The 27,110-nt window shown below is 33.9% G+C and overlaps 2 protein-coding genes across 3 annotated transcripts; one reads left to right on the top strand and one right to left on the bottom strand.

Moving 5' to 3' along the window:
- The first annotated feature begins 544 nt into the window (after positions 1–544).
- Positions 545–4,864, top strand: LOC124218212 (JNK1/MAPK8-associated membrane protein). 2 transcript variants are annotated; one of them, XM_046624720.2, is made up of 4 exons: positions 545–1,408; positions 1,827–1,996; positions 2,083–2,159; positions 4,539–4,864. In XM_046624720.2, the coding sequence occupies exons 1-4, from the start codon at positions 960–962 to the stop codon at positions 4,752–4,754; spliced, it is 912 nt and encodes a 303-aa protein (XP_046480676.1). In that variant the 5' UTR covers positions 545–959; the 3' UTR covers positions 4,755–4,864. The 2 variants fall into 2 exon arrangements, with proteins under 2 accessions (XP_046480676.1, XP_046480677.1); XM_046624721.2 differs by lacking the exon at positions 2,083–2,159.
- A 91-nt stretch (positions 4,865–4,955) lies between these two features.
- On the bottom strand, positions 4,956–24,815 carry CD98hc (CD98 heavy chain). The gene is made up of 9 exons (XM_046624710.2): positions 24,425–24,815; positions 18,477–18,843; positions 17,970–18,199; positions 17,775–17,894; positions 17,414–17,640; positions 16,397–16,574; positions 11,703–11,929; positions 5,312–5,455; positions 4,956–5,127 (listed from the first exon to the last, which is right to left on the bottom strand). Exons 1-9 carry the CDS (start codon positions 24,650–24,652, stop codon positions 5,049–5,051), a joined length of 1,800 nt encoding a protein of 599 aa, XP_046480666.1. The 5' UTR covers positions 24,653–24,815; the 3' UTR covers positions 4,956–5,048.
- Positions 24,816–27,110: the final 2,295 nt, after the last annotated feature.

Raw genomic sequence — 27,110 nt, 5'->3', positions numbered from 1 at the left:
CTTTCCACGCCACTCACAATCAGTAAACGGTTGACTATGATATTTTTTAATTTCGCCAAGGATTTTTTCTACGTTAGTACGACTCCTGAAAAGCAGCCAAAAATTTTTTCAAACATTTTTGTCACTCACCTTTACCCCATGATTTTTTAAACCCATTTTAAAAACACCCAAATTGATTTTTATGAAACAAAAACGAAGAAAAGAATGATTTCTACCAGTCCCCAGCAACTGCCTGGTGTAATTGAAAAATTCACAATCTTCAGCTTGAAGTATTCTTGAACATAAAAGTGTGAATAATGTAAAACCTAAAAGTAAATTAAAACCTATCTGGTTTTATCTACCTTGAGAAAAGAAGCAAAATCGTGGTAATTATACGACCATAAAATATCAAGAACAAAAATGTACTCCATGAAATCTTTGTACGGTCCTGAAATTTCAAAGTACGATCCATTTTCACTTTGAGTACGGCCTATTGCCACCAGAGGGTTGGCAACGCTGTTTAAGATGCCCCATGTACCTGGCTGTCTATAGCATTCCCCAGTCTACGACTCGTCGTTTTGACGTTTCGTGTTGGAAATTGAGTAGATTCTGGGAAAGAAACATGTACAGATTCGATTAATTTAAGTTTCTTTGGACTGTTATAATAATTGTTGGGATCATAAACCTACATTTCTGAAATTCCAATTTGCTAATTACGCACTTTAATAATACTAATTGTAATCGGCCCGTCGAAGCCTGCAACCTTACTTGATCTATTTTGACCATAATACTATTTCATCACAAAAGTACAAAACAGTAGGCAGTAATCGATTCGATCAAGTTTTCTTTCTTAATAATGTATGTATCTGTAACGGGACTTGACGGCTATAAATTTGCAACATTATTCGTATATGCTAGTCTTCATTTATGTCAGAGTATTTTTTGAAATCATAAAATCTTTTAGTCGCTAACAGTTATTCATGATTAACACACTGGTACGATGTCCTGGTATGTATTGTGGGCGAAATTTACTCCCCACCGGAAATTGGAGCCAGTGCGAAGCTTGTCCCAGGGGTTTCAGGAGCAACGAATCTTCCGCTTGTGTACCTTGCGAAGATTTCCCAATGTTTTATGATTGGTTGTATCTTGGTTTCATGGCTCTCTTAGCCCTTGTTTTACATTGGTTTTGCATTGATATGGTGGCCATGCGACGTAACATTACTAAAGAAGTAGTAGCGCTCCACTTGTCTGCCTTGGTCGAGATAGTTGGAGCTTCACTCATTACGCTACAACTAACCGAACCCATTGGAAGTTTCAACATTACATCTTGCAAGGCAAGACGATTGTCTGATTGGTACACTCTGCTTCACAATCCAAGCCCAGATTATGAGAAGACGTTACATTGTACTCAGGAAGCAGTTTACCCATTGTTAGTATATCGCTTATAAATTAAAATAGTTCGATAACCGTGTTAAATTGCATCGTAAGATTTTAAATGTCAAAATCTTACTTGACACTATTTGAGCTACCGGTTGTAAAAAAGACCTAAATCAAATGGTCAAAATTTTGAGAGAAGTGAACTTATAGAGTTAATGGTACTATATGATCTTGATAAATAAGAATGTAAATTAAGCTATTAATTTCATTCAAGAATGTTGAAGTCTGGGTCCCTTATTGCAAGATTAAATAGATTGTCGGCTCGAATTATAACACGTTTGCATTACTATTTAGAGCATAAATTAGATGATTAAATACTGACTGGGAATAATATACTATTTTTATAAACAGTGGTTCATGCATAAAGCTTTTAACTCCACGGATTATAAAAGTAATTAAATAATTTTCAGGTATACAATGGTCTTTATTTTTTATGCTCTGGGCATAGTACTGATGTTACTCATCCGGCCGCTGATTGCCAAGAAGTTTCTACCAAAGCAAGGAAAATTCTCAATCTATGCTGCTCTGTATTTTTTTCCTATTTTAGCCATGCTCCATGCAATTGGCGGTGGTCTCATATGTGAGTGAAATTATCGCCATTTCACATATTATCAATGGTTATTTAAATATTGAAAATACATATTCTTAACATGATTTTCTTTTCAGATTATTCTTTTCCATATATAACCATCATATTGTCTGTTTTATCTAATGCGGCACATTTTGCCTTCAAACTGAACCAGGTAAGAGAAGATGACGGATGGTTGGATGACCCTTAAGATTTCTTCATCTGCAGAAAACAGTAAATGTTTAGTCAGCAGTAACGTGGAAACTACAACTCTGAGACAAAAATCTTCAAGGAATTTTTCTCACGTTATTTGATTCTCAAGATGCACATTTCAAAAAAAAAAAAATTCCGATTTAATTTAAGAATTTTTTTTTTAAACTATATTCAAAGGTTATTGAAAATTCCATTCTTTTACTTGCTTTATAGGAATATTTTTTTTTCTTTTTTCATTTTCTTCAATCCCAAATTCAAATTTTTCGACGAATACAATACAAAAAAAAATATTACAGGCTCAATCTCACTTGTGACGAAAAATATCATTGTTTCTAGATGTAGAATTTCTAAAAAAAAAATAGAATAATGCCGATTTAGAGAATTGAATAAGGAATGCTCATTGAAATATTTTTCCTAGTTTAAGGTTTACTGCGATCCAAAGTATTAAAATTGCAATAAAATGCTTTAAATTTAGTTAGGGTTTATTTTTTTGTTGTTAAAAAAATGCAAATTTAGAGAATCCAACAACGTGAAAACAACTCCATAGACATTTTTGTCTAGAGTTATAGTTTGCACGTTACCACTGACCAAACGTTTAAAAGTGGAGATGCAGAAACCTTAAGGGTCACAGTAGTTGGATAAATTGCTGTGTACAATTATTGTTTGTATAAACATTCCATGTCAATACTGGAGTTTGAACATTACAAATCTGCAGACATTTTAGTGAAAAATTCCATTGAAATTATTGGAAAGAAAGTGCATCAACTTGACCATAATGCTGAATCAAATTTTAGCCTCACATAGCTGACATTAATTTCTGAGTATTGGAACACTAGATTATACCGTTTGTAATTAAATTCGCCATGCAACTTGCGTTTAGCTTACCTGGAAAAACACTCAATTCAACAGAGGGGAATTTGAAAATTTTTCGTGACAATCAATAGCAAATTGTAAATCAATTTCGAACATGATTGAATTTTGGCTTCCATTTAATGTTATTTGACAGTAAACTACGAAGCTACTGGGCAGTAGGAAATGGTATTTCTATGTGATTGCATTATAGACTGTTAGGAAATGTTCAAAGTATATTCATTACAATGAGAACACGTCACTTGATATCGCCGCAAATGGTACGTACTGCAACAAAGTTTTTTTTGGGACACAAAGAAATTTGCATTGGTCTTCTACTTCATATTAGTTAATGGCAAGAAATAGAGATAATCGAGAATTATGAATGTACATTGCTGACAAAGTATTTTTGTTTCTATCTATGACATATATTTCTTATCAAATACAATGTCCGTACTCTGAGGAAAATATTAGAGTAGGTGTCAAATTATAATCATTTTTATGTATCAATGTTATCTTCGACCGAAGTCCGAAGACAGAAGGAATTTGTAATATTCAGAAATACTGACATTCTGGGTTATCTTTGTATGCACTGTTACTTTTGCTAGATATAATATATGGTTGACATAATTACTGGTTGAGTATAAAAAGGGTTCCAATATAAAAAAAAATAATTTGCATTGTTATATGTAATATATGTACAGACTTTTAGATTGATTCTGACACATTCAAGGCAACAGGTGGCATCGCTGTTCCATGTTAAACAAGTGGCAGCGGACTACATGTGTTGCTTTGAATGAGTCAGAGAAACAAAAGGGTCTGCACATATACCCACATGGTTTAGTTGATACAATGTGGTAACAATTGGAGTTTATAGCGAAAGTCAAGAAAACCACAGTATTTGCTAAATAAATATTATATTATGTAATAAGCGTGGAAAATTTGTTTTGACGACGATGAAGGTGCCAATAACAGCGTGTAAAATTGAGTTATTCAAAAATGTGCATTTGTCCATCTTGTTTTTCCATACCGGTCAGAAATGGACATTTTACGCACCACAGACATCAACAATCGAGCTTTTCACGCAGTTGCTGCAAAATGTTTTATTATTTTTAGGTTGAAACTGACAACGTTAAAGTAACCAAACAATGAAAGAAACATGATATTTTGCAAATTCATTTTTTACTTACGCAATATTTTAGTTTAGAGTTACCAAAATGTAACTATAAACTTATTTACCCCTTGAAGTTTTTCATAAACATACGTAATGAATTGAATACGTTTTACACATGCCTTCGTTTTAATTTAAGCCTAAAATTGTAAGAATTACAAATATGCTGAAATATTCTCAGTATAATCAATTGAACCACAAGTACACTACAGATTATAATTTCCGTCCGGATTCGTATTTCTCGAATGTCATGCTAAGATAGTCTCTTTTAGTTTAGTTTTGTTAAAGTTATTAATCTCCTTAAATTACATTTAATTACAGTCGATGAAATCACTGGTAATAAGTTCGATATCGGACATAAGAAACGTAGTGGTAATACTTGGCCATTGGCTTCTGCATGGATATGGAGTAACAGCAGTGGCTACTCTCAGGGGGCTAAGTGTTCACCCAGCGATGCTTACCTTGGTTCCATTGCCGGCATTATTCTACATTCTTACTGCTCGATTCACAGATCCCAACAAACTTCACGCCGAATAAATAATAAATATTTGTAATGTAAAAGTTTGTAATCACCTTTGTACCACAAGGAAAATTTGTAATAAACAATGACGATATACTTAGAAGGTTGAGGCATAGTTATCAGTAAACACGTGTTTCTATTATTCAGATTCATCATTTGACATACAATTGGTTCAAATATGATTATTTATAATACGTAGAGAAAAAAATTTATTAACAAAAAAAAAAAAAAAAATACCAAGCTTGATTATATATTTGACAGGTAGAAGCAGTCTGACTATAATATGCAGAAACCTGATACTTCACTGTGAATTAAGACGATTTGGCTGTATATTGCGCGACCAATGTACTTTTGGGAGTAATATAGATCGCATTTGAAGACACCTTGCTCCTGAAACAAACAAAGAAGCTATGTTAGATTCACAAATAGCACATGGAATTATGTTACGCCATTTCTTGCACTGAATAATTCTAAAACTTGTCTATAAATTCATAAAAGTTCAGGATCTTAACAAGTGATTAGGTATGATATGCCATTCTATGAACAAGACATCTGTAAAATAAGTCACACTTACGTTGGACCTTCCCCTTTGTAATTGGAACTATGATCAATTATGCGCACTTTTTCTGGAACTCTGTCCAGATTGGAGAGATCCACAGTCACTGGCTCGTTTCCGCTGTGGTAGGCCACCAAATAACCAAGATTACCACTCTTCAACCTGCACAATGTATTCAAATAGTTAGAATATTTTTATAAGATGGTATTACATGCAGAAAATTAGCTGTAATATACAATAACAATGTTTCAGTGCATGTGACCGCACGCAATACATTTTTGACAATACCAAAATACACACTACATTTTACTATGTTTTATGATTGTTTTACATGGCACAAGTAAGTATCCTGTTTCACTTAGAGTCTAATTTTTACCTTTGGTAATTTTGATTTTGATAATATACTCGATTTCAAAATGATTTTAGAAAACAATGACCATTTTCGTTTAGAAATTTGTATGTACTACGTGCGAGTAAATTCAATCGTGAGTGAATGATACAGAATTTTTTGGGAAACTTATGTTCTTAGATTCTTGCGGTGTTCTAATAATAACTGGGCGATGAACTGGCGTTTCAACATTCTGCTGGTATAGATAAAAATTTCAGGATCTTGCGATATATGGTGAAATATAAACAATACCAGAGTTATTAACGTAATATGTATGTGGGGAATGCTGCAGATTATGGATAGATTGAGCAGGTACAAAAATTTCGATTTAGTTGCAATTCTAATGCGTTATCACATGTACTAAGAATGTAAAAATCCCCTAAATTTTAAATCTAGATTTACCGCCATTCACAAGAAACACATGTTGACCAATTTTCCCATCAAATTTTGTCTGCGAAATTTTCAATACTTCCTGCTGTTGTAAAATAAATATAACCCAGCATAACCGTGGCATGTGACAGCTGAGTGAATTTGTGTCAAACTTTGTGCATTTTGTGCCTAATTAAGGGGATGTCGGAGTTCCGTTAAATATGGCATATCGTATTTTACAATTCTTGCTCTTTCTGAGTAATAAAATCTTTTCAGTCTTTGAAAGTATATAACAGGACTGATGATTGTGCTTGTGAGTTGAGTAATAAAATTTCAGAAAATACTCGTTTCTCAATTGTTCAGAAAAATTCTGTTTTGCCAAATTCAATATTTTTTTTGATAGAAAAGTTCAGGATATGTTCGGTAGGGTTAAATCTACTTGCAGAAAATCTCTCAACCTGTTAACCGATTGAATAGAACTCAAGTTTAATCCTACTGGATTGTTTTATACGCATTCGACTTATATTTAGATGTGTAATCCAGGGTTTGTACGCTTTTTGGAAACTGAAATTCCCTGACTTTTCTAGATATTCCCTGATTCTTCCAGTAACTTTTCATGAAGTATGCCGCTGATAATTGTAAATTTTTTTACACATTAATTATTACTAATACCTTCAATATTACGTGGTAACTGAGTTATTACTGTCTGACTATCAATTTACAAACAACAGCCTGCGATATCCGTGAAAAAAAAAAGGAAAGAAGGTTTGGTATTAAGTAATATACATACAATGTACGAAGTGATGCGACAAAAAAAAATTTTAAGTGCAATTGTTTTTTTCTTTAGATCAACAGTACTTTATATAAGAACGAGTTTATTTCTTCGACAGACTCAAAATTCCAGTCACGTATACAAAATTCCCTGACTTTTTCATGCCGTAAAAAATTCCCTGAGTTTTCCCGGTTTTCCCTGTGCGTAGGAACCCTATAATCCTTTGGTCAGGTATTAAACTCTAAAAATCTGGAATCATTATACGAAAATTTCTAGTTTTTCGATCGAATTACCAAAATAATTTGTTTATTTCTAGAACCTTTCATATTCGGGGAAATCAGAATATAAAAATCACGTGTCTATACTTGGTTTCCGATGACAAGAAGTGTTTATAATTGGACAGAGAAATTGACCAACGTATTTTTCGTAAATATTAAGGCTTAGAAGTTGAAAATTTGGGAGCACCTTGATTGTTCATCAGGGTGTAGCAGGCTTGTAGATAAATATTCTCTGATTTTTCTAGGTTTAGTGGACCCGAAAATAATTTTGCCTTGACCGATTATGCAATATTACTTAGCAAATTTATATAATTTACGTATTGTATACGAGTCATTTAATTCGGTTAAAGCATGAAGTCTGGAATGTTTTTATCCCAAAATTGAGTGAAATAAAAAAGAATTGCAATGGTGAGGATGAATAGTATTTGTTATTTACTTGTAAAGTTGATACTTAAACTTACTTGACTCATAGTTTTCCGTAAACGGAATAAACGTCCTATTTTTTTCAAATTTTTAAGCCATCTCGAGCAAGATATTCTTTTCCATTAATGTGATCTCTCTAGTTTTTAGCGTTAGATTTGAATCTTCACGTCGTATTGTGGCACTCATATGACAATAAAGTTGCAACTTTCAATGATTATTGAGATGGAAGTTTTTTCTACCCATGAAAATGCACTTCTTTTGCAAAAAATTGTATTTCACCTCCAATAAAGCATCTCAGATTTAAAAAAAAAAAAATATTAGGGAACATTCCGTAACTGAACACGCGAATTTGGAGAACTTTTTAGAAGTGATGATTCCAAACACACCACGCAGCGAGTATCAGACCTCCGGATCACGGATTTTGCTGAAACTTCCATGATTATTTCTTTGACCCAAAATCTATAGCTTCTGATATGTAGTTTAATTCATTAGGCTTTTCTTTATTCGGATTAAAATTGATTGTATAGTATTAGTTGAGTGAGCGAAAATCCGTAAAGATCGAATCCTATCGTGTATTTTTGTCTAAAATATTAATTTTCATTATCTTCTCATGAAGTTTCGATGACAGGTTTTTATAAATTGAAGTGTAAATGGATATATTATTATTCTAGTGTCATAGGAAAGTATAAACTGCGAAAGTCCGACAACCTGATATATTGAATGGAGATGGAACTACACATCAGATGCTCCATATTTTGATCAAAAAAAAAACCGCTAGAAGTTCTAACGGAATATGTGACTTGAAATAATTTCAGAACATTCATAATATTGGTTTAAACAGCGCATTGCCCTCGTATTGAGGGTACTTTACAGGGAAGATATGTGAAATAATTTTAATATTCTTCGTATCTGTGTGCGGCCAACGTGTTTAGTGATAGCAGGATTTTGCAGCCTTGTATTATATATATCTACTATTAATTAGAAAAGCATGCGTTCATTTTTTTAATACTAGAGCGCTGTAGACAATAATCAGAAACTTATTTACTTAGCAAATTGAATTTAATCTGTGATTTGACAGAGGACTTGGTCTTCCTATTAAATATTTTATGCCACAGAAAGCCAAAAAATGCAGCACGTTCGGTAAAAATGGACATATGTAACTTTTTTTCGCAAGACTCTGATGTTGCTCATCCGGAAGTGTGACATGCTAGTTTTTCCAACACTTGTGTTAAGTAACAAACTTGCCATGGAAAGCAAGTAAGATTGAAATTAGGTTACCAACTTTCGTTTAATGATACAGCACATAAAATTGAGTTGTTCGAAAGTATGCATGCGCCAAAGAATGTCTTAGCACGTAAAATATAGAATTTTAATTGTGTGCATGCGCTAAAATTGTTTTACCACACTGATAGATAGTGGGACACTTTACGCATGTTCCACAGGCTTCAAAAATCCAACATTTCAAGCGGGTGCTCAAAATAAATAAAAAAATTTGACAAAAATATGCTGGAAGTTTGATTGATTTGAAATACCTGGTATACACACATACACATACGGTTCGTTCAATTTCAGAATTCGTAATCTTACAGAAATAGTTGTCATGATTTGCAATAACTGCGTTGTTTCTGCAATCATTAATATTGGTAGAGTCCACGATTTTTCGTTATTTCCTTACAAAATATCTTAAATAATTATGAAAAAAAATTATATTCTAAGATTTTTTTTTAGGACTTTTCAATAAAAATGGTTACTTGAAATACGAAGTTTTTCACGATTTTTTTTTTTTTATTTAAATACTTTTCCCTGAAAACAACCTGCGACATTTAATTACCTAAACGAGTAAATTCAATGTCCCATAGTTTGATTTTTTATTTCCATTCAATAAATACCAAGTTTTATGAAGCAATAAGAATACGCCAAGAAAACTTAGGTATAATATTGAATAATACATGGCATACATTGTTACAAGGTACGAGCTGCATGCACAGAATATCTAATTGGACATCAAACAGCAGGTTAGTAGTTAAACTTACCAATTTCTGCAGTACGCAGATGTGAGCATGAAACGGAAAATAATCTGCATAGTTAGTATATTAGAATATTGGTTAAACACACCTAAAAACTATCAATACATGGCATATGGTAACTATTAACTGTTGGTGGATATTATAAACAATTGTCGGAAGCTGGAAACTGTAACTTTCAAGGTTCGGGTTAGTAATGTTAACGTTACGAAACATTAACAAGCCATACCAAAGAATTTCAACCACTATTTGACACTGATCTCTTTTGATTTTTGAATTGATTTTTTGTGAAGAAACCTCCGATTTAGAAAATATCGACGAATTTCTTCAGATTATTTCGAGACTAAGTTCGGCAATTATAATTCTTCGAAAATTCTCATTATCGCAGGTCGCTTCTTTTTCATGCAATTCTAGTTAGTTACCGAGACATCGTACAAAAAATTTCTCACACAGAACTTGTCAATTTGTGAACCTGCTTAATTTTTTTTTTTTTTGTCACCGGAAGTACCAATCTTCCTAGAATGAAAAATAAAAATTGAGGTTGCAGCAAAACCCAAGGATTTTTTTTTTTTAAATTTTGATACCAAATTTTGTATGAAAATACGCCATTTTCAAAACTTTAGCGTGACACTGGGTTTATAAGTTATACTTATTTTTATTTCTTATATTCAATGTATTTCAAAAGAAAAATTCATTCCAAAGAAGGAAGATGATATTTTGATTGATGACACTATTTGATAAAGTGATAAAAAAAAAATTCGTAAACATCGAGGGCTCAAAGCAATAGTAAATAAATTTTACAATTTTCTATGTTCGGTGCACAATTGTGACCAATCAAGCATGACCGATTATTGACATCTCATATTTGTTCAACGACAAAAAATCGACCAGAGACAATTGTTATTATTTTTTTTTTTGTTCTAGGCTATAGTGTATATTATTTGGTTGACCAAACAGTTTTCAGAACAAAAATTAGCAATTAGTTTACGATAGATTTTGATGTAATTATGGAGGGTAACGTTTTTGAAATGAGGTAAGCATCCTATATGCACCTGGAATATGAAAATTTCCGCAGTATTAGAGGATAGTGACGGTGTGGTCAGAACGACAAAGTAATACCACACTGGATTTAGTAGTGCAAGTTCTGTACAAGTTTTACATAGTACAGAATTCAAATCTCTAGTTCAAGGGGCTGCTCACTTAGGAAATCATTGAACCATTTTACAAAAAATCAAATAGGCAATCACTAGGAATCGAGAGTCGCACGATTCCTCATTTTCTCATGATTTTTCCAGATATACAGGAAATCGTGGAGAATCGCCAAGAAATCACGAAATTTTCGGAATTGCTGGGAATCGCTAATCCTCTCTCCATGCAAACAAGCCTTTGTCCAACGTTTATGCATAAATATATGTATTCTACGAGCAAGCGTTTGTCCAAAGTTTATCGTGACTTTTTTATATATATGTATAAAATAAAATTTTATATTTATGAATTTCTCATTTTCAATCTAGAAATCGGTGATTCTTAAAATTTAGGAATCATTCGTAATGTTAGAAGTTAGGGAAAATCACATGAAATCGCGAGTAATCTCATTGATTCAGGCGTTACGAAAATCGCAATTGAAATCACAAGAAATCGATTCCTTTCGGAAATCGATGAACCACGGAATAAGCGAGTGAGCAGCCCCTCGCTCTAGTTTGTAAAATTATCGAGTCAAAATACTGCAATACTTCCATATTTCAAATTCAAGATAATATGTGACTAGGCTAGAACATGTGAGGTTCGGATAAGCAATGTGGTGTCAAGAGACCAGTAACGACCAATCTAATTTAGGCCGGTTTTAAATACATCAAGGTACACAAAGATTTGAACAATTTCATACATTTTTATTGTCGCACATTAGCCGAATTCAGTTCAGGAAAGAGACATACTAGAAATGTATCATAGAGTTTTTGCTGCAGAGTCGCAGTTGTAATAATGGAAAATAGGGTGTGAATTCCTGACTTTCTATAAACTCGCGTAATACCTATTATGAGGTAATGAAAATATTACAGGTTTCCAGTTTCCGCTAGAACTAAACATTCTGTATTATTGTGGCAATGCACAACTTCAGATTAAATTTATTAATAATTATGAGTATCTTGCGACTTACATAGTATAGGCGAAGACAGTCCCATTGAAAACACCATGTGTGATAACTCCATGGGTAAACGAAGGTTTATGTCGCAATTGAATGATATTTGAGAACGCTGTACCATTATACTGGGTCTGATCGATACTAAGAATTGGGGTTCCCGGAAGCAGCAGTATCATCAAAGTCAAACTCTCAGCTACTTCTGCAGGCATTCGCTCATGCAATGGTCTGTGAGGATTGTTCAGCTGGAAACAAATTGATGAATTGAGTAATGCATGACTGTACGATTGGCGCTGTACTTTGCAATGCACCGTATTGTTCCAAGTACACGTCAAAGTTTTTTGTCGTTGTCAACACCCGCAAAAAAAGTCTTCATCTTATACCCAAAGCCGTCTTATGTGCGAGCTTTCAAAAAAAATGATTTTCACCGACTGCCGAAAAAATTCGACCAATGAAATTCACGCTACCATCTGCGCGTGGCATTTGTGAGATACTGAAAATTCGAGCTTCATTTTTTTTTGGCTAGGCGTCGATTTAGGATAAGAAAAGTACGGTTTTATCACTTTTACGCGAAATCAGTTGATATTACATTAAAAATTGATATTTCAATGGCAGATAGAGTGGAATGTAGATATCACAGAAAAATCGAATAATTAAAAAACCAGAAATAGTTACGATGCGAATTTTAAATTAATGGTACCGTGGGCAGCGAAGAACACTAATAATAGTAGAGCTGTGTCAAAATTCGACATTCTAGAAAAGAATGTACGTAACTGGCGAAAGATGAAACAGAAGCTGAAGAATGTTTGTTTTGTACGCCCAAGTTTTCGAGGGGCAAAACTGAAAAATACCCCGAATTAAAAGAAGTTTGTATTTATACAGGGTGTCCCTAAATTGAGGGACACGGACCAGCCAGCGTGATAGCTGACTGAAATGCAACCGAGAATTTCTTTACCGGAAGCTCGTCCGACGCATAGTTTTTGAATTACAAGCGATAGCGTTAGGCCAATCAGAGTGCACCATTTCATCTGGATTTGCCGCCACGGAAATTGCTGTTTTGTTCGTCTGGGTGAATTATTATTATTCGGTTACAAAGTAAATATCGGCACCTCCCCTCACTCGCTGTTGTACCCCTTCTCGAGCGCTGACCTCGGTATTGTCGCCGCGGCATACGCTGCCGGCCGCACACCCACGGACGCACACTCGTGTGTGTGAAAATAAGCGAACGCCCAGCTACACAATACTACGAAACACACATCTACGAGTGAAAATAAAAATAAATCTCCAAATAAATCAGCGGATTTGAGATTTAATGTTACAAAACACTTCCAATCATCGATGTTTGCATAAAACTAGAGATTTTAGATGATTGATATGCCGTTAGCGTTCATAATTAGTCATTCAATCAATCTGAATTACGCTTTCCGAACATTTTTTGTGTCTTTGCAACATAACTTTTCCACTAGTTTGAAATTCATCATTGACATCCGATTTTTCAATAATGCGAGGGAACAACAACTCGCTGAATTGACGTGTCAATAGGTTTGTAAATCAATTACAATTCACCTGAGTTAACACAAAATAACTGAATAAATGAGAATTCACTGAATCACTAAAATTGATAACTGAAATCATGAGAATAATTTGAGATATAACTGAATTAGGAAGAGTTTTAATAAGTCAAGTTACTTTGAATAACTTTAGATTCGTGCCAAAATTTTATGTTTAGAGAGAAAAATCATTAAATTCAGATGAAAAAGTAATTTTAAATCAAGAAGAAGAAAATTTCCAAATACCTGGATTCAAATGAAGCAATTTCAATTCAATAAATCTATCCTAATTTGAGGAAAAATAATTATTATTATTTCGACCAGAAAAATGAAGTCGAATTACATGAATGAATTCAATTAATTCAACTCAAAAAAATATGGTGTCATATAAATTCCCAGTTATTTACTCGTCGATTCAATGTGGGTCTGGAGCCGCTTGTTTACTCACACGAACGATGCAATACAGTATCGATGTATGTGATTTAAGTATCAATCACTCAAAATTTATTAAACTTAAAAATATTTTGAATAAGACTATGAATTATCGAAATATCTCTTCTGATATTAAGACTACACGCAGAAATTTACCAAATTGATTAATTTTTACAATTGAATCGAGCCGTGTCCGATTATTTTGTTGAAATCGATTAAACGATACATCGATTATTCTTAGATAAGTGGCCATCACTAGCATTGATCTCAACAATTTCAACGTTACTTGCCACTCCAGACCCACATTGAATCGACGAGGAAATAACTGGGAATTTGAATGACACCATATTTTTTTGAGTTGAATTAATTGAATTTATTCATGTAATTCGACTTCATTTTTCCGGTCCAAATGATAATAATTATTTTTCCTCAAATTCGGATAGATTTATTAAATTGAAATTGCTTCATTTGAATCCAGGTATTTGGAAATTTTCTTCTTCTTGATTTAAAATTACTTTTTCATCTGAATTTAATGATTTTTCTCTCTAAACATAAAATTTTGGCACGAATCTAAAGTTATTCAAAGTAACTTGACTTATTAAAACTCTTCCTAATTCAGTTATATCTCGAATTATTCTCATGATTTCAGTTATCAATTTTAGTGATTCAGTGAATTCTCATTTATTCAGTTATTTTGTGTTAACTCAGGTGAATTGTAATTGATTTACAAACCTATTGACACGTCAATTCAGCGAGTTGTTGTTCCCTCGCATTATTGAAAAATCGGATGTCAATGATGAATTTCAAACTAGTGGAAAAGTTATGTTGCAAAGACACAAAAAATGTTCGGAAAGCGTAATTCAGATTGATTGAATGACTAATTATGAACGCTAACGGCATATCAATCATCTAAAATCTCTAGTTTTATGCAAACATCGATGATTGGAAGTGTTTTGTAACATTAAATCTCAAATCCGCTAATTTATTTGGAGATTTATTTTTATTTTCACTCGTAGATGTGTGTTTCGTAGTATTGTGTAGCTGGGCGTTCGCTTATTTTCACACACACGAGTGTGCGTCCGTGGGTGTGCGGCCGGCAGCGTATGCCGCGGCGACAATACCGAGGTCAGCGCTCGAGAAGGGGTACAACAGCGAGTGAGGGGAGGTGCCGATATTTACTTTGTAACCGAATAATAATAATTCACCCAGACGAACAAAACAGCAATTTCCGTGGCGGCAAATCCAGATGAAATGGTGCACTCTGATTGGCCTAACGCTATCGCTTGTAATTCAAAAACTATGCGTCGGACGAGCTTCCGGTAAAGAAATTCTCGGTTGCATTTCAGTCAGCTATCACGCTGGCTGGTCCGTGTCCCTCAATTTAGGGACACCCTGTATAATTGATAAATGCAGGCAAGGTTTTTGCAATATCACGGTAGTTGATCCAAATGAAGGCTTTAGAAATTTCAAGACGCATTAATATCCGACATCGAGAGTTCAAGTATAGTTTGGGATGGTGCAAGAGCATGATGAGAGGAAATGGATTAGCTTTGACAATGAGATGAAAAATAACTATGGCCTAACAATTACTAAATAACTTTGAATAACAGTTTGTAGAATATAAAAGATTTGTTTTGAGACTACGAAGAGAAAACAATTATTTACTGATTCAGATGAGTAAAATTGATAAAATGGAGCTTTATTTTGTTATGTCTTCAAACACTACTGTAAAATCAAAAGGTACAAAAAGTATCCTCATTAAAACTATCAGAAATAACAAACTAAGAGTCACTGTGGTACTTATAGTTCTAGCAAATGGTTCTAAGCTATCACTGTACAAAGTATTAAAGCGCAAATACAAAGAGAAACTACCAACTGGCATTTTCGTCCACTGCCAAGAAAATGCATGGATGTGCGAAGAATTGGATAAAGACTGGTTGTACACAGCTTGGAACAAACGACCTAGTACGCTGTTGAACAAAACGCAGTACTCGTGCTTGATATTTTCAGAGGATACGCAACAGAGAACATAAAACGTGAAATAATGAACTTAAACACAAGATAAACTGAAATCATATTAAACTGAGTGGATGCTAGAAGAAGACGATGCTTCAACACCTACTGGAAAAATTGAGGAAACCAACTGTCACACTTAATAGTTCGCAGTGAAACAAGGCTGCCTGACTATCAATTAAAAGAAAAACAATAGTCAATGACTTCAAGAAATGTTGTATAAGTAGTGCTATGGATGATATGGAAGATGAAATCCTCTGGGAAGACCTAGATGACAATAATTCTAAAACAGAAGGTGGAACTAACATAGAGATTGATGAAAACTCTGACGTAGATATTGACAATGCCTCTAACAGAGACTGTGAACTTTAAAAATCTTCCTGAACCAATACTGTTACTTATAATCTTTCAATTTATTCAAGGTCCATTTATACTTTACTGATGCAATATTTGTTATGAGTATCTATATAAAATCTCTCTCAGCGATAAATGTATTTACAAACTGAAATTTATAAATTTATATGTGAATATATTCTTGTGATAAGAATTGCATCATAAAATTTGGTTTATATTCGGTACCTAAGAGAAAAACCTGAAATACTGTTTCGAATTGGGGATCGTCTTATATGCGGGGTCGGTGTATACTTGGAACAATACGATGTTTTCTTTTTTTGGAAAGAAACTATACTTTTAATCGTAACAGTTGAGACTACTTACATTCCATGCAGACCAGGTGGAGGATGCATTTTTAAATCCAGCTTCCAGGTCCGTAGCTGAAATATTAGCATTTGCTTCGGACAGAAACTGACACCTCTGCGGGAGGTCTACAATAGTGCCATTGTCGTTCAAATATGTTAACGTATCATTTCCAATATTTTCTTGCAATGAGAAAAGCCTACAAAAAGATATGAAATTATTATACTGTTTTTTTCTAATTTTGCATACCTACATGGGATAATAATGACATCCGTAATTCAGATATACATCTATCGTTGCAATGAGAATAACTGAATTCTGTGTACTTTTTTTTTGTAACGCAAAATGTACAAATTTTTAATATATCAACTCTATTTAAAAAATATAAGAATATCACGTGGACAAAATCCAGTTTCTTAGTGAACAGTTGCATGTTACCCATTGTAAGTCTTAAATAGTTTGTCGATCAGAAGTTGTTATCATCTTCAAAGATTGCTCTGTATACAAGTACTAGAGATTTGTTATAGTTTGGTAGTATTTATATGCATGATGTGGCGTATACCTGATGAGCTTTCTTATTTGCGGATGTAACTTTAATTATAATTTAACATTGGCATTTTATCAATATATCAGATCACCTGTTCAATTCATCAATTCTAAGAACTCAAAATAAACATTAATTATAGATGGGATTTCTATAACAGTTTTAGGAAAAAAAGTGTTAATACGACAGGTAAATAATCGCCGGATTGTGATATTTTAATACATTAATATGTATTTATGCTGAGGTTCCACAAAAGGATTCATTTTTATATAACGCTGAAACTAGCAGGTAATATTTAGCAGAGAATACGTCTGGAAGGCTTTCAGGGAGTGACAAAACGATAAAATATCAAAGAATATATTTGAAAGAGTTCTCTGAATGATCCTACCAAGTTTCATCATTTGTTCATCCCTTGGAACCTTGCCACCTGTATTACCTGCTAGTTTCAGCTTCATCATTTTTGTTTTGAGAGTTTATAAATTTTTCAACGTTACCCTCTGTGATCTGTATAATTGTCAACGACGTTTCGCCACTGTCTCAACACATCACGATTCTCATTCAAATTAAATGTGTGAGCGTGATTCATCAATCGGTAAGTGTGTGGTTCAGCTCCTTGTGTACCGTGCTGTTCATCTCTTAGATTTTTATCTTCAAGCAAGTACTGTGTGTTGGCTAGTCTAAAGCCAATAACACCGAGTTTCAGCCAGTGCAATAAAATTTCCTGAAATAATTGGCAAATTTACCATATTGTCTCACTTAAACATCCATACATGATGATATAATCACTATAGGTTACAAAAAACTATCACAGTGTAGCTAATGAAAAAAATATATATAATTTCACGATATACTTACAGAAAATTCAGTGACAACTTTAGGGTTTCGATAGTTAAGATCAGGTTGATCTTCGCGATGCTGATGAAGATAGCACCTCTCATCCGGACATGTCCAAGCAGATTCGTTGTAAGTACTCACCTGAAACAATTATAAATTATTCAATAACAGATATTAAATTGAATCCCATAAAATCCAAAATATGAATATTCTTACCCAGTTATTTGGCTCTGAGTCAGACTTATTTGCAGCCCATACGTAGTAATCGATATACTCTTTTGTTTTGTTGAAGGAACGAACAAACCACTCATGTTTTTTAGAAGTATGGTTTGGATCAACTTCGAGTATTATTTCTATTTCATTCTTTTTTGCAGCTTCTACTAGCGCTGTGAAATCTGCCATATTGCCTAACTTGGGGTCAACGTCTCTGAAGTCTACTGTGGCTTCTGTAATGAATAATCAGTACAAATTATTGTATTCATATTGACTTTACATATCACCTTGTGTGCTGTAAACATTTTAATCTTTTGAAGCAGTTTTCTAGTATATCAACAAACATAACGAGCTTTCACTTCCAGGTATATCTCATGAAGAGTCTGCATGTTGTAATGTGTATTTACAATTTTTCCAAGTGTAAAGTTTCCATGTAATGTTAATTGAATAACTCTGGCATTTGTTAGGAAACAATTTATAAGGGAAGCATAAAACTTGATTATTATTTACCATTTTCTGATTTCATGATCGATGCAAGACAGATGAGTTTAATATGCTTGTCTTTCAGGTCATTCAGAATGGGTACGAGTCCCTTAAGTCCACCGGATATTTTTGATGGCTCCAATCGAACAATTGGATTCTCTTCCCATACTTTCCTACTTCCGGGACATTTTGGTGCTCCAACGATAATCACTATTGCACCAGCCAGCATAGCTGCCCATAATAACCAGAATGCAATGAACATGAACCACCTGACTCGTATCCAGACCGGATCATTTGCAAACTTCATCAGTTCCTCCTTCCCCATTCCAGTCAATGCTTGCTTCACAGTTTTAATGTCAATCTTTGCGTCTCCATTCTCTGACATGAACTTGACCTGTACATTCAAACAAATATTTAATTGGAGCTCTGACAGAAAAATTTACATGAGATTAGAGTTTGATATACTAACGTGAGAAGATAGTGATATGAAAATACAATCTTGTAAGTTTGAAAATACATTGTAGGGGTTGTGGTGGGAAAATCAGCACTCTTCAATAAATTTAGGTTACAATTGAGTTTACCCCATTTCAAAATACTTTAAGGGGATACCTCAGCCTCGAAATGATTTTTGTTGGATTTTCAATTACTTTTATTTCAGATTCCCATACATTCAACATACTAATGTTACGGGATCTTTCAGCATCATTTTGGCTGGTACCGAACTCAGAAATTTGTAAAATTGACACTGTTATGAGCACAAATATACAATATCGACCTGTGCCACTACACGACTCATGAGCTTTTTCATAACTGCGACCACAGTAACTTCAGAATGGTTCATCCGATGGGCCTGTAATTTATAATGTAGCTTCATGTCATTGCGAACTAAACTTTTATGCGACAAATTTTTAATCTGTCATTTCGTTTCTAATATACAAGTAAAAATGTTACTGAAATCAAGGAAACCAATTTTTCTTGGTCAAAATTTTCATTACTCTGCTAAATTTTAATTCATCAAAAATTTATTGCATAGAAGCTGGAAGGATTCCTTAACTATCAAAACAATCCTAATTTTTTGTTCGTAAATATTCTGTTTAGCTGGGATTGTGGTTGCAGATTTTAGCAAAACTTTTTTTCCGACCAGTACTTTAGTGGCTGCAATGGACTCGCTTTTGACGCTACAGTGTATTTTTTTTTTTTTTTAAATTGAAGCTGAAATTATGCACTTTGAAACCATATTTTTTATATTTATGTTCGTACATGTCCGTCAATGCTATACCATTCTGAACAGTGTTGATAACATTTTATGGAGTTCGTGATTCAAACGCCTGCTTAAAGTTGCGAAATCGGATTTTCTTTCTTCAGAAATGCGTTGTCACATCGAGATAATGACATTGTGAAGACTTGTCAATGATACAGACTGAAACGCATCCCGGGTTGCCGCGATTTTTCTCACTCATAATCCTCCGATTTTGTCAGGTTCTTCCAATGTAAGATAAGTTTTTTCCAACTATAGATTATTCGTGGTCACATTTCGTTGTGTTGGAAATAATAATAGGTACAATATAATTAGGCCTCTATAATTAATGTAATATACGAATTTCCTGTGTTTGTTTTTCTTCTTGTTTGCATAATTCATATATATTTTCACTATATTTTGTATTTTTAGTAATAAATATAGGTCTACTTTCAATGTTTAGGTTTTTGTATATTTACTGCATGCATAAGTCCTGTAAAATATTTTTCACTTTCAGGCTTAGAAACAATTAAACTTTTTGAAGCCCGTACCAATAACCGTATATTCTCTAGAATGTTTACATTTTTAGGTGTAAGATCCTGAACGAATTTTTTCTTCATATTTATTCGCTGTGAAGTTATAAACTTTTCGAAAAATTCCTGTATACTGCATAAATTTGCAGAAATTTCAATGTTTATTTGAAAAACTTTCAATCATTTGACTCTACTACTTTTTGTATATCGTACCACACACTTTGAGAAGTAATCCTGATTTTTGCAGATTTTTTGATAGCCCAGAGCAGTTGGAAAACACAGTCCGCCTCTTTAAGACCCAGTGTTCACACGCAGGGTTAATAATAACTGCTTGATATTAAAGTTTCCAACTGATAAAAGCATCGACATATAGTATGGACTATGCGATACCCAATTGAAATCATTGTGAAAAGTGTCCGGTATAATTAGATAAAAAGGGAACAATGTGGCTGCCAATCGTTATCTCTTTCTAATACTGCTATTGGTTACTTTTTTCATTGCTCAGAGGATATCAGGGACACCTTACCAGAGACGGTGAACCCTTGCCTGTGCTATCTTAATAACAACACCATTTGATCAGCATCTAAATAATTTATAGATTCTCCATTTAAAAGAATATATTCATTATAATGGTGTGAATGTGTTTGATCTGCAAGAAAACGTGTGATAAGTCGCAAGATTTGTTGTTTAATTATGATAATGTATGATTATAATGAAGTTAAGATGTGCTACGCATTAAAAAACTTGTAAATTTCGTATTCATTTTCACTTATAGATTACCGCCAGACATGGCCAATCGACAAGAATGGCTAGATATTATTGGAAAATCGAAAGCTGTTCCAGGAGAAAAAGCAACCGACTGTTCAAACCATTTTGACAGTGAATGCTTTTGCTATGGGCTGGTTAATGGAAAGGAGTTATAATACATGTTTATCTTGACTTGTAAAATTTAATATATAAAAAGTTTTTGTGACGCAAAATACATAGTAATATTTCATAAATGTTCTGCACATAAACCCTTATGATTATTCATTCATCTTTCAAAAACATTGTTGAGAGTACCAAATAATGAAATATTTTTCAAAAATATGTAAAGAATGAAAATCAATTCGTCGTGTTATTCAGTCATTCCAAAAAATCTAAAAAAAATATTACAAACATTAGATTCAAATTGTAATGTCATAATTTGTTCCTAATTAGAAAGAGTCAAAGCTTGGCAACCACCAGTCGCTATTTCGCTCGTTTTTTCAGCCAGTCACATTGCAACCAGTAAAAACTTTGTGGAGGGTGTAAAATGTTTAAGGGTCTGCCATGGTCGATTTCGACATTAATGTATATATTTCCAAATATCGAAGTCTACTTATTTTAAACGTGGAAAAGGGCTCAACAGCGGGTTCCATATGAAATACTGAACAAAAATACTCCAGTACATTTTAATTTGACCCAGAAATAAAGAAATGTTTTGCTGTGATACCAATTGGAAGATTTAGATTTATTGATATTTTCATATGCTTATAAATATCGTTATATCTCCAAAAGTATTGATTTGGCTCTAATGAAATATAATCTAAAACCTGGTCGTACGTAGTAATCCACAGAAAAAGTAAGAATCAAGATTGATTTTGTACTTCTGGAGTTATAAAGTAACATCTGAATTACAAGAAAATCAAATATACATTATCCTATTCAAAAGAAGTTTAATCCATTTGGTTGCGATTTGAGCTTCATATTAAACAAAATATACATATCACTTTCAATTTGTATCACATAATGAGGCTATGTTGGTAAGTTCCTCAGCAACTAGCTCAAAACAGATACATGATACCTGTGCATGAGTATAAATTCACGACTTTAGGAACTTGACGAAATTATCACCTTTTTTCTATTATCACCTTTTTTCTATTGTCACCACACCCCAATATGATGGTTGAACAATTTCAGAAATTTTTGTTAAAGCCCTCGTTTTTCAAAATCAAAGTAGTTGCTAAAATTGAAACTCAGATAAAATTTGTAGGTCTTATGAATCCAGAGCGATTTTTTCAGAAGCCATCATACAAGAAGATAAGAACAAGAATATACAGGATGTTGAAGTTGTTTACAAATTTCAAAGCGGAGAAAAAGAATTTTGCAATCATGATGAAAAACTCGATAAACCATATTATCATCTTTTTAAAAACTTTTTAGTGTATGTCCTAACCTGTGTAGTTTTTTACCATTAATATGACTATGTATTTTTAGGAAAAATTGTTATTCCGTAACTTCACGAAGCTGGAGTTAGCAGCTCTAACCTCACAAAACGTAATTTGGAACAAATTCCCTACTTTGTAGTTTTAGAATGATGTTGAAGGATGCAAGTTTTCAAAATATTGTTATAAAGGGTGAAATCATCAATCACCCGTGTTATCGTCTTTTTAGTGATCTAGTACTCATCTTTGACTGTAGCTTTCATATGTCATAAAATGAATAGGGTTGCTGGTCAACAACTATTATTGTAAAAACAGTCAGTCTCTAGACTGTTAAAAAGAGAACTTCGTGACCAAATACATCTATTTTCTTTCTAAAATATTCCTTGTTTGTGAGACTTCTTTGGCTCGGCGTTCGCTTAAATCGCACAGAGAACTCTTTGATTCTCTTAGACCTTTCTTAATTTCTCCTGTTGTTACAATATGTTCTGCTTCATTAGTGTTGATCAAATTTCAGGTAATCCATACACTATTACAATACTATTCCTAACTTCAATGTGATGCAACTTTGAGATCATTTGAAGTCGACGAAGCCATGATGAAGTAGAATAATCATATATTTTGGGAACTCAACTTTTTCAAAGCTACTATAAAATAGTAAAGCAATGATGTTTGTTCCAACGTCTCTGAATTTATTTCTTTCGAGATTTTTTATACCATCTGAGAGTACATTTCAAAAATTTTTTTTGCATTTTTCAGGGTCCCATTCTGGACTTCCCAGCAGCCAATTTGGCAGTTATTGTAATCCAAGAATTTCCAATCAATGATATCGTGGGATTGAAAAATTGTATCAACAAAAACAAGGTAATCATCAGATTCGTGTTAAATCAAACTTTTTGAGTGAAAAAATTCAAATTCTTTGAATCATATTTGTGTTGCCAAGAATCCATAGCAACTGATTTTTTATGTTTTATTGGATGTTTGTACTCAAAATTAATATATCTCCAAGACCAAATCTTTTTGTGGTGCCAATCAAGCACTATTATATTTTGTTGGTTGATGATCCACGTGTATAAAAAGCAAATTTTTTTTATCATGTTCAATTTCGACAATAAATTGGATAAGTGGATGAAAATTGTTAAATTTGTAGAGTAGGATATCTACATAGTCTTTGTGTACACAAGTAATTATATCCTCTGCATACCGATAGTAGTAAGGATGACTGAAGGATAATTGGTTCATGATTTTTTGCTCTAGATATTCTAAGACTAGGTTTGACACCACTGGGCTGATGAACAAACCCATAGCAACACTATAAATTTGTTGGTAGAATTTATCACTGTAAGTAAAACAGCACAAATCGAGACATAGTTTAGTGGCTTCCAAATACTGTTTTTTATTTATGTTTGCATGTGGTTTTATTGTATGCCATTTCTTGTTAATTACAGAAGAAGTGAATAGATTGGTTGAAATATTGGTAAACAAGGACAATATACCTATTTGACTGATAAGTGAATTTAATTTCAAATCATTGACAATGGGGCTATACAATGAGGACTATGAAAGTCGTGTAATCATGTGATATGCGATATTTCCTCAACATATTAGATGATGTAATAACCTTGAAGCATTGCATAAAAATATGTTGATTTCAATTGGAACACAGGGACGAATAATATGTGATAATACACAAATAATTAACACATTGCTCCAAAAATATGATCGCTGAAACTGTTTTTTATAATTGTTTGTCTATTTCATATAAAAAGTTCTAACATTTACGCAAACACATCTTGACCATATGTCAAGACACACAGATCGTCGCAATTGATATTGGATCATTTGTTTGGCATCGCAAACAGGTTGATATATTAAAGAGGAAGTGTAAGAAGTGTAGTTTACCAGGAATTGGAAAAATTCTACGTAACTATGAGCGAGAATTTGTAAAGGTGGGAGAAACACATTAGGTTTGTAGAAATGGTAAGTGACGAAATTGAACAAGAGTGAGGTTATTATGCATACCTCGGTAGTATCCTTGTTCGAATTGATCTTTCCAGTGTCCTTAAGCATTCGTTCCTGGGCGTCATCGTCAATATCAGTATCGCTGTTTTGCTTCGCCATCTTCGTGTCTCCTTTAGCCGGGTCTTGTTCTGCGAGGACAGTGTCGTCCTCCGATATTAGTTTGTACGTGGCGACTGGTTCTTTTAGGTCTTTCACCACGTTATCTATATCAAGTTTCCCACTCTCCATGATCAGCTTTCAAGGATGATAGATATTGATAGATAAAACCCTTACAACATATATATATATATACATGTATATATCACTGCTGTATATAAATATATTTATCAGTGCTCTGTGCAGCCACTCTTAAACCTACTGCCCCGTCAAATGCCTACACGACTGCGCGGCCGTGCAAGGCTGAAAGCGAAATAAGAGAGAGAGAGCAATAGGTGGAGATGGCTCTCTTACTAGAATTGGTGACTTGGCGGAGAAAACCTTAAACCTTTAAACCATACAGAAGAGGAAAACACATAGCCTATACAAGTTTACATCCGCGCTTGCCTTATTGATTTCTCCGCCTGGAGGCTGCGCCTCACTCTTTCGGTCGTGCAACAGAGTGGGCCAGCTTCATCACCATGGAGACTAGAGTAAAGTCTCCGTGTTTAGCACTATCTCCGTCTTACGGCTTGGGCTCCGCGACCCCGTAAAACCGCACAGTTAATCTCTACTATAAATATAATAAACCTATGGTCGGAAGAGGCGCGGTCTTGGCTGGATTTTCATGGGCGTCAAATTAATGCGGCAATGTCACGCCGTCGGCGGCAAAAAGACGCTGATGAAAATGGGTACGACGCAACGGCGATATACCGTGTGTCAAAACTACGTGGTTGAGTCAATGATACTCAGTTGCGTTTTTATCTCAAGAATCGCAAAATCTAGAATTTTCAATCGGAAGTGTGAACAATCGGAGAAAATGAAGAAGCGAAAAAAAAATCGGACAAAACGGTAGCAGTTTTTGAAGGTAAGAAAATGATCTAATTCATTCTCATTATTCCAGAATCATGCACTCATGCGGAATTAAGACTCCTTTTCATACAGATATTACCACTTAGTCCATACTGAAATTATTACGGTGTAGCCAGAGCCTTTCTTCTGAACAATAAACAATAACAAAAAAGATATTAACATTTAATTCATTTCGATGCATTACATGTATGATGATTCTAGAATAATGAGAATAAATTAGATTATTTTCTTATGTTTCGAACAGCTACTTCATCTCGCTTCTTCATTTTCTTCATTTTTTCATACTTGCAATTAACAATCCTAGATTTTTAAATTCGTTGAATAAAAATATGATTCACGTGGGTTTCAACGCGCGGCATTTTGCCGTTGCGTCGGTACCGATCTTCATGACCGACCTTTGCCGCCGACGGAATGGTGCTGCTACGCCAATTTGTCGTCGCGTCAATTTGACGCCTGTGAAAATCTACCCTTACATACCGGCGTTGTCTGAAGATATACATTTGTATATCATACCTTGTCTGCACGCCAGGCTTAACTCGGTCGACTAAACAACAAGCATACTTTGTTGCGTCTACACACTGTACTTAAATATCGATAGATATCGGAATAATCGACTCCGAGAAGAAAAGGGTTTCATCATTATCGAAAACCTTCCTTTTCTTTCTGCCGTTGTTCATTATTGTAGATCTAAAAAATGATTTAAAGTGATACATAGAAACATAATACCACACCATGCATCCATTTTTTATGCATCCTTAGTGACCGAATAAAAGCTAAATGAAATAAAATTATAATACGATTACAAATATATGGAATCAAGTATTTGAACTGAATGGCAATTGTTTTTATCACCTACTTACCTTGGTAAATAATTATGATTGACCAATACTACTGATATCTATCGATATTACAAAGCACATCGGGGGCTTAATCGAGCTCTGAAATAAGTTTAACCTCCGCACGGCTGAACTATGATTGCGCACGTCTACACGACAACTTCAGCCTGTACTTGTTTGAACTTACCGAGTTAAACCTGGCGTGTGGACCAGGTATCAGTCAACAATACTGCCCTTGAAATTACGGAAACGAGGGTATATCCCGCTGATCTCTATTAGCGTTTTCCACTGGTTGCACTGAGTGTGAACTGAGAGCGCACTAGCGGTAAGCTCGTATTTCCAGCGTGTTCCACTGGCAGCTCTAGTGCGTGAATTTAGCACTGAGTGCGTAAAATATTGCACTGAAATCGGAAGTCTGTGTCAAAGCAGTGCAATTATGGCTGCCGATCGTGAAAGAGTCGAAGTAGATGCTGTGACAGCAACTCTTTTATTAGATCTAATTTCATCTTCGTCTAGCAGTGATGATGCTTGCTGGAGCTGAAATATAGAGGTGAGATTCCCAAAATTTTTAATTTCATACGAGTAATCCACAGCATGTCCGATATCGAAGTATGAATACACATTTTTTCAGCTTCTAGAGGTTAACTGCTAGGTATATTTCAGGAGATTGGGAAAACTTGACTTGCTGCTTATTAATTTTTATTTTTTCAGTGGAACTGTCAATTTTTTTTGCCCTTGTATGCTCGTGTCTAACATTTGTGACGTTGCTCTTTATGCAATAAAAAACTTCTGAACAAATGAACAGGTAAAAAAGATTATAATAACAATAGTATGAAAAAGAT

Source organism: Neodiprion pinetum, chromosome 4 (genome assembly GCF_021155775.2).
Source record: "Neodiprion pinetum isolate iyNeoPine1 chromosome 4, iyNeoPine1.2, whole genome shotgun sequence".
Taxonomy (NCBI): Eukaryota; Metazoa; Arthropoda; class Insecta; order Hymenoptera; family Diprionidae; genus Neodiprion; species Neodiprion pinetum.
Note: the sequence above shows the minus strand (reverse complement) of the source record. Positions and strands in the feature narration are given on the sequence as shown.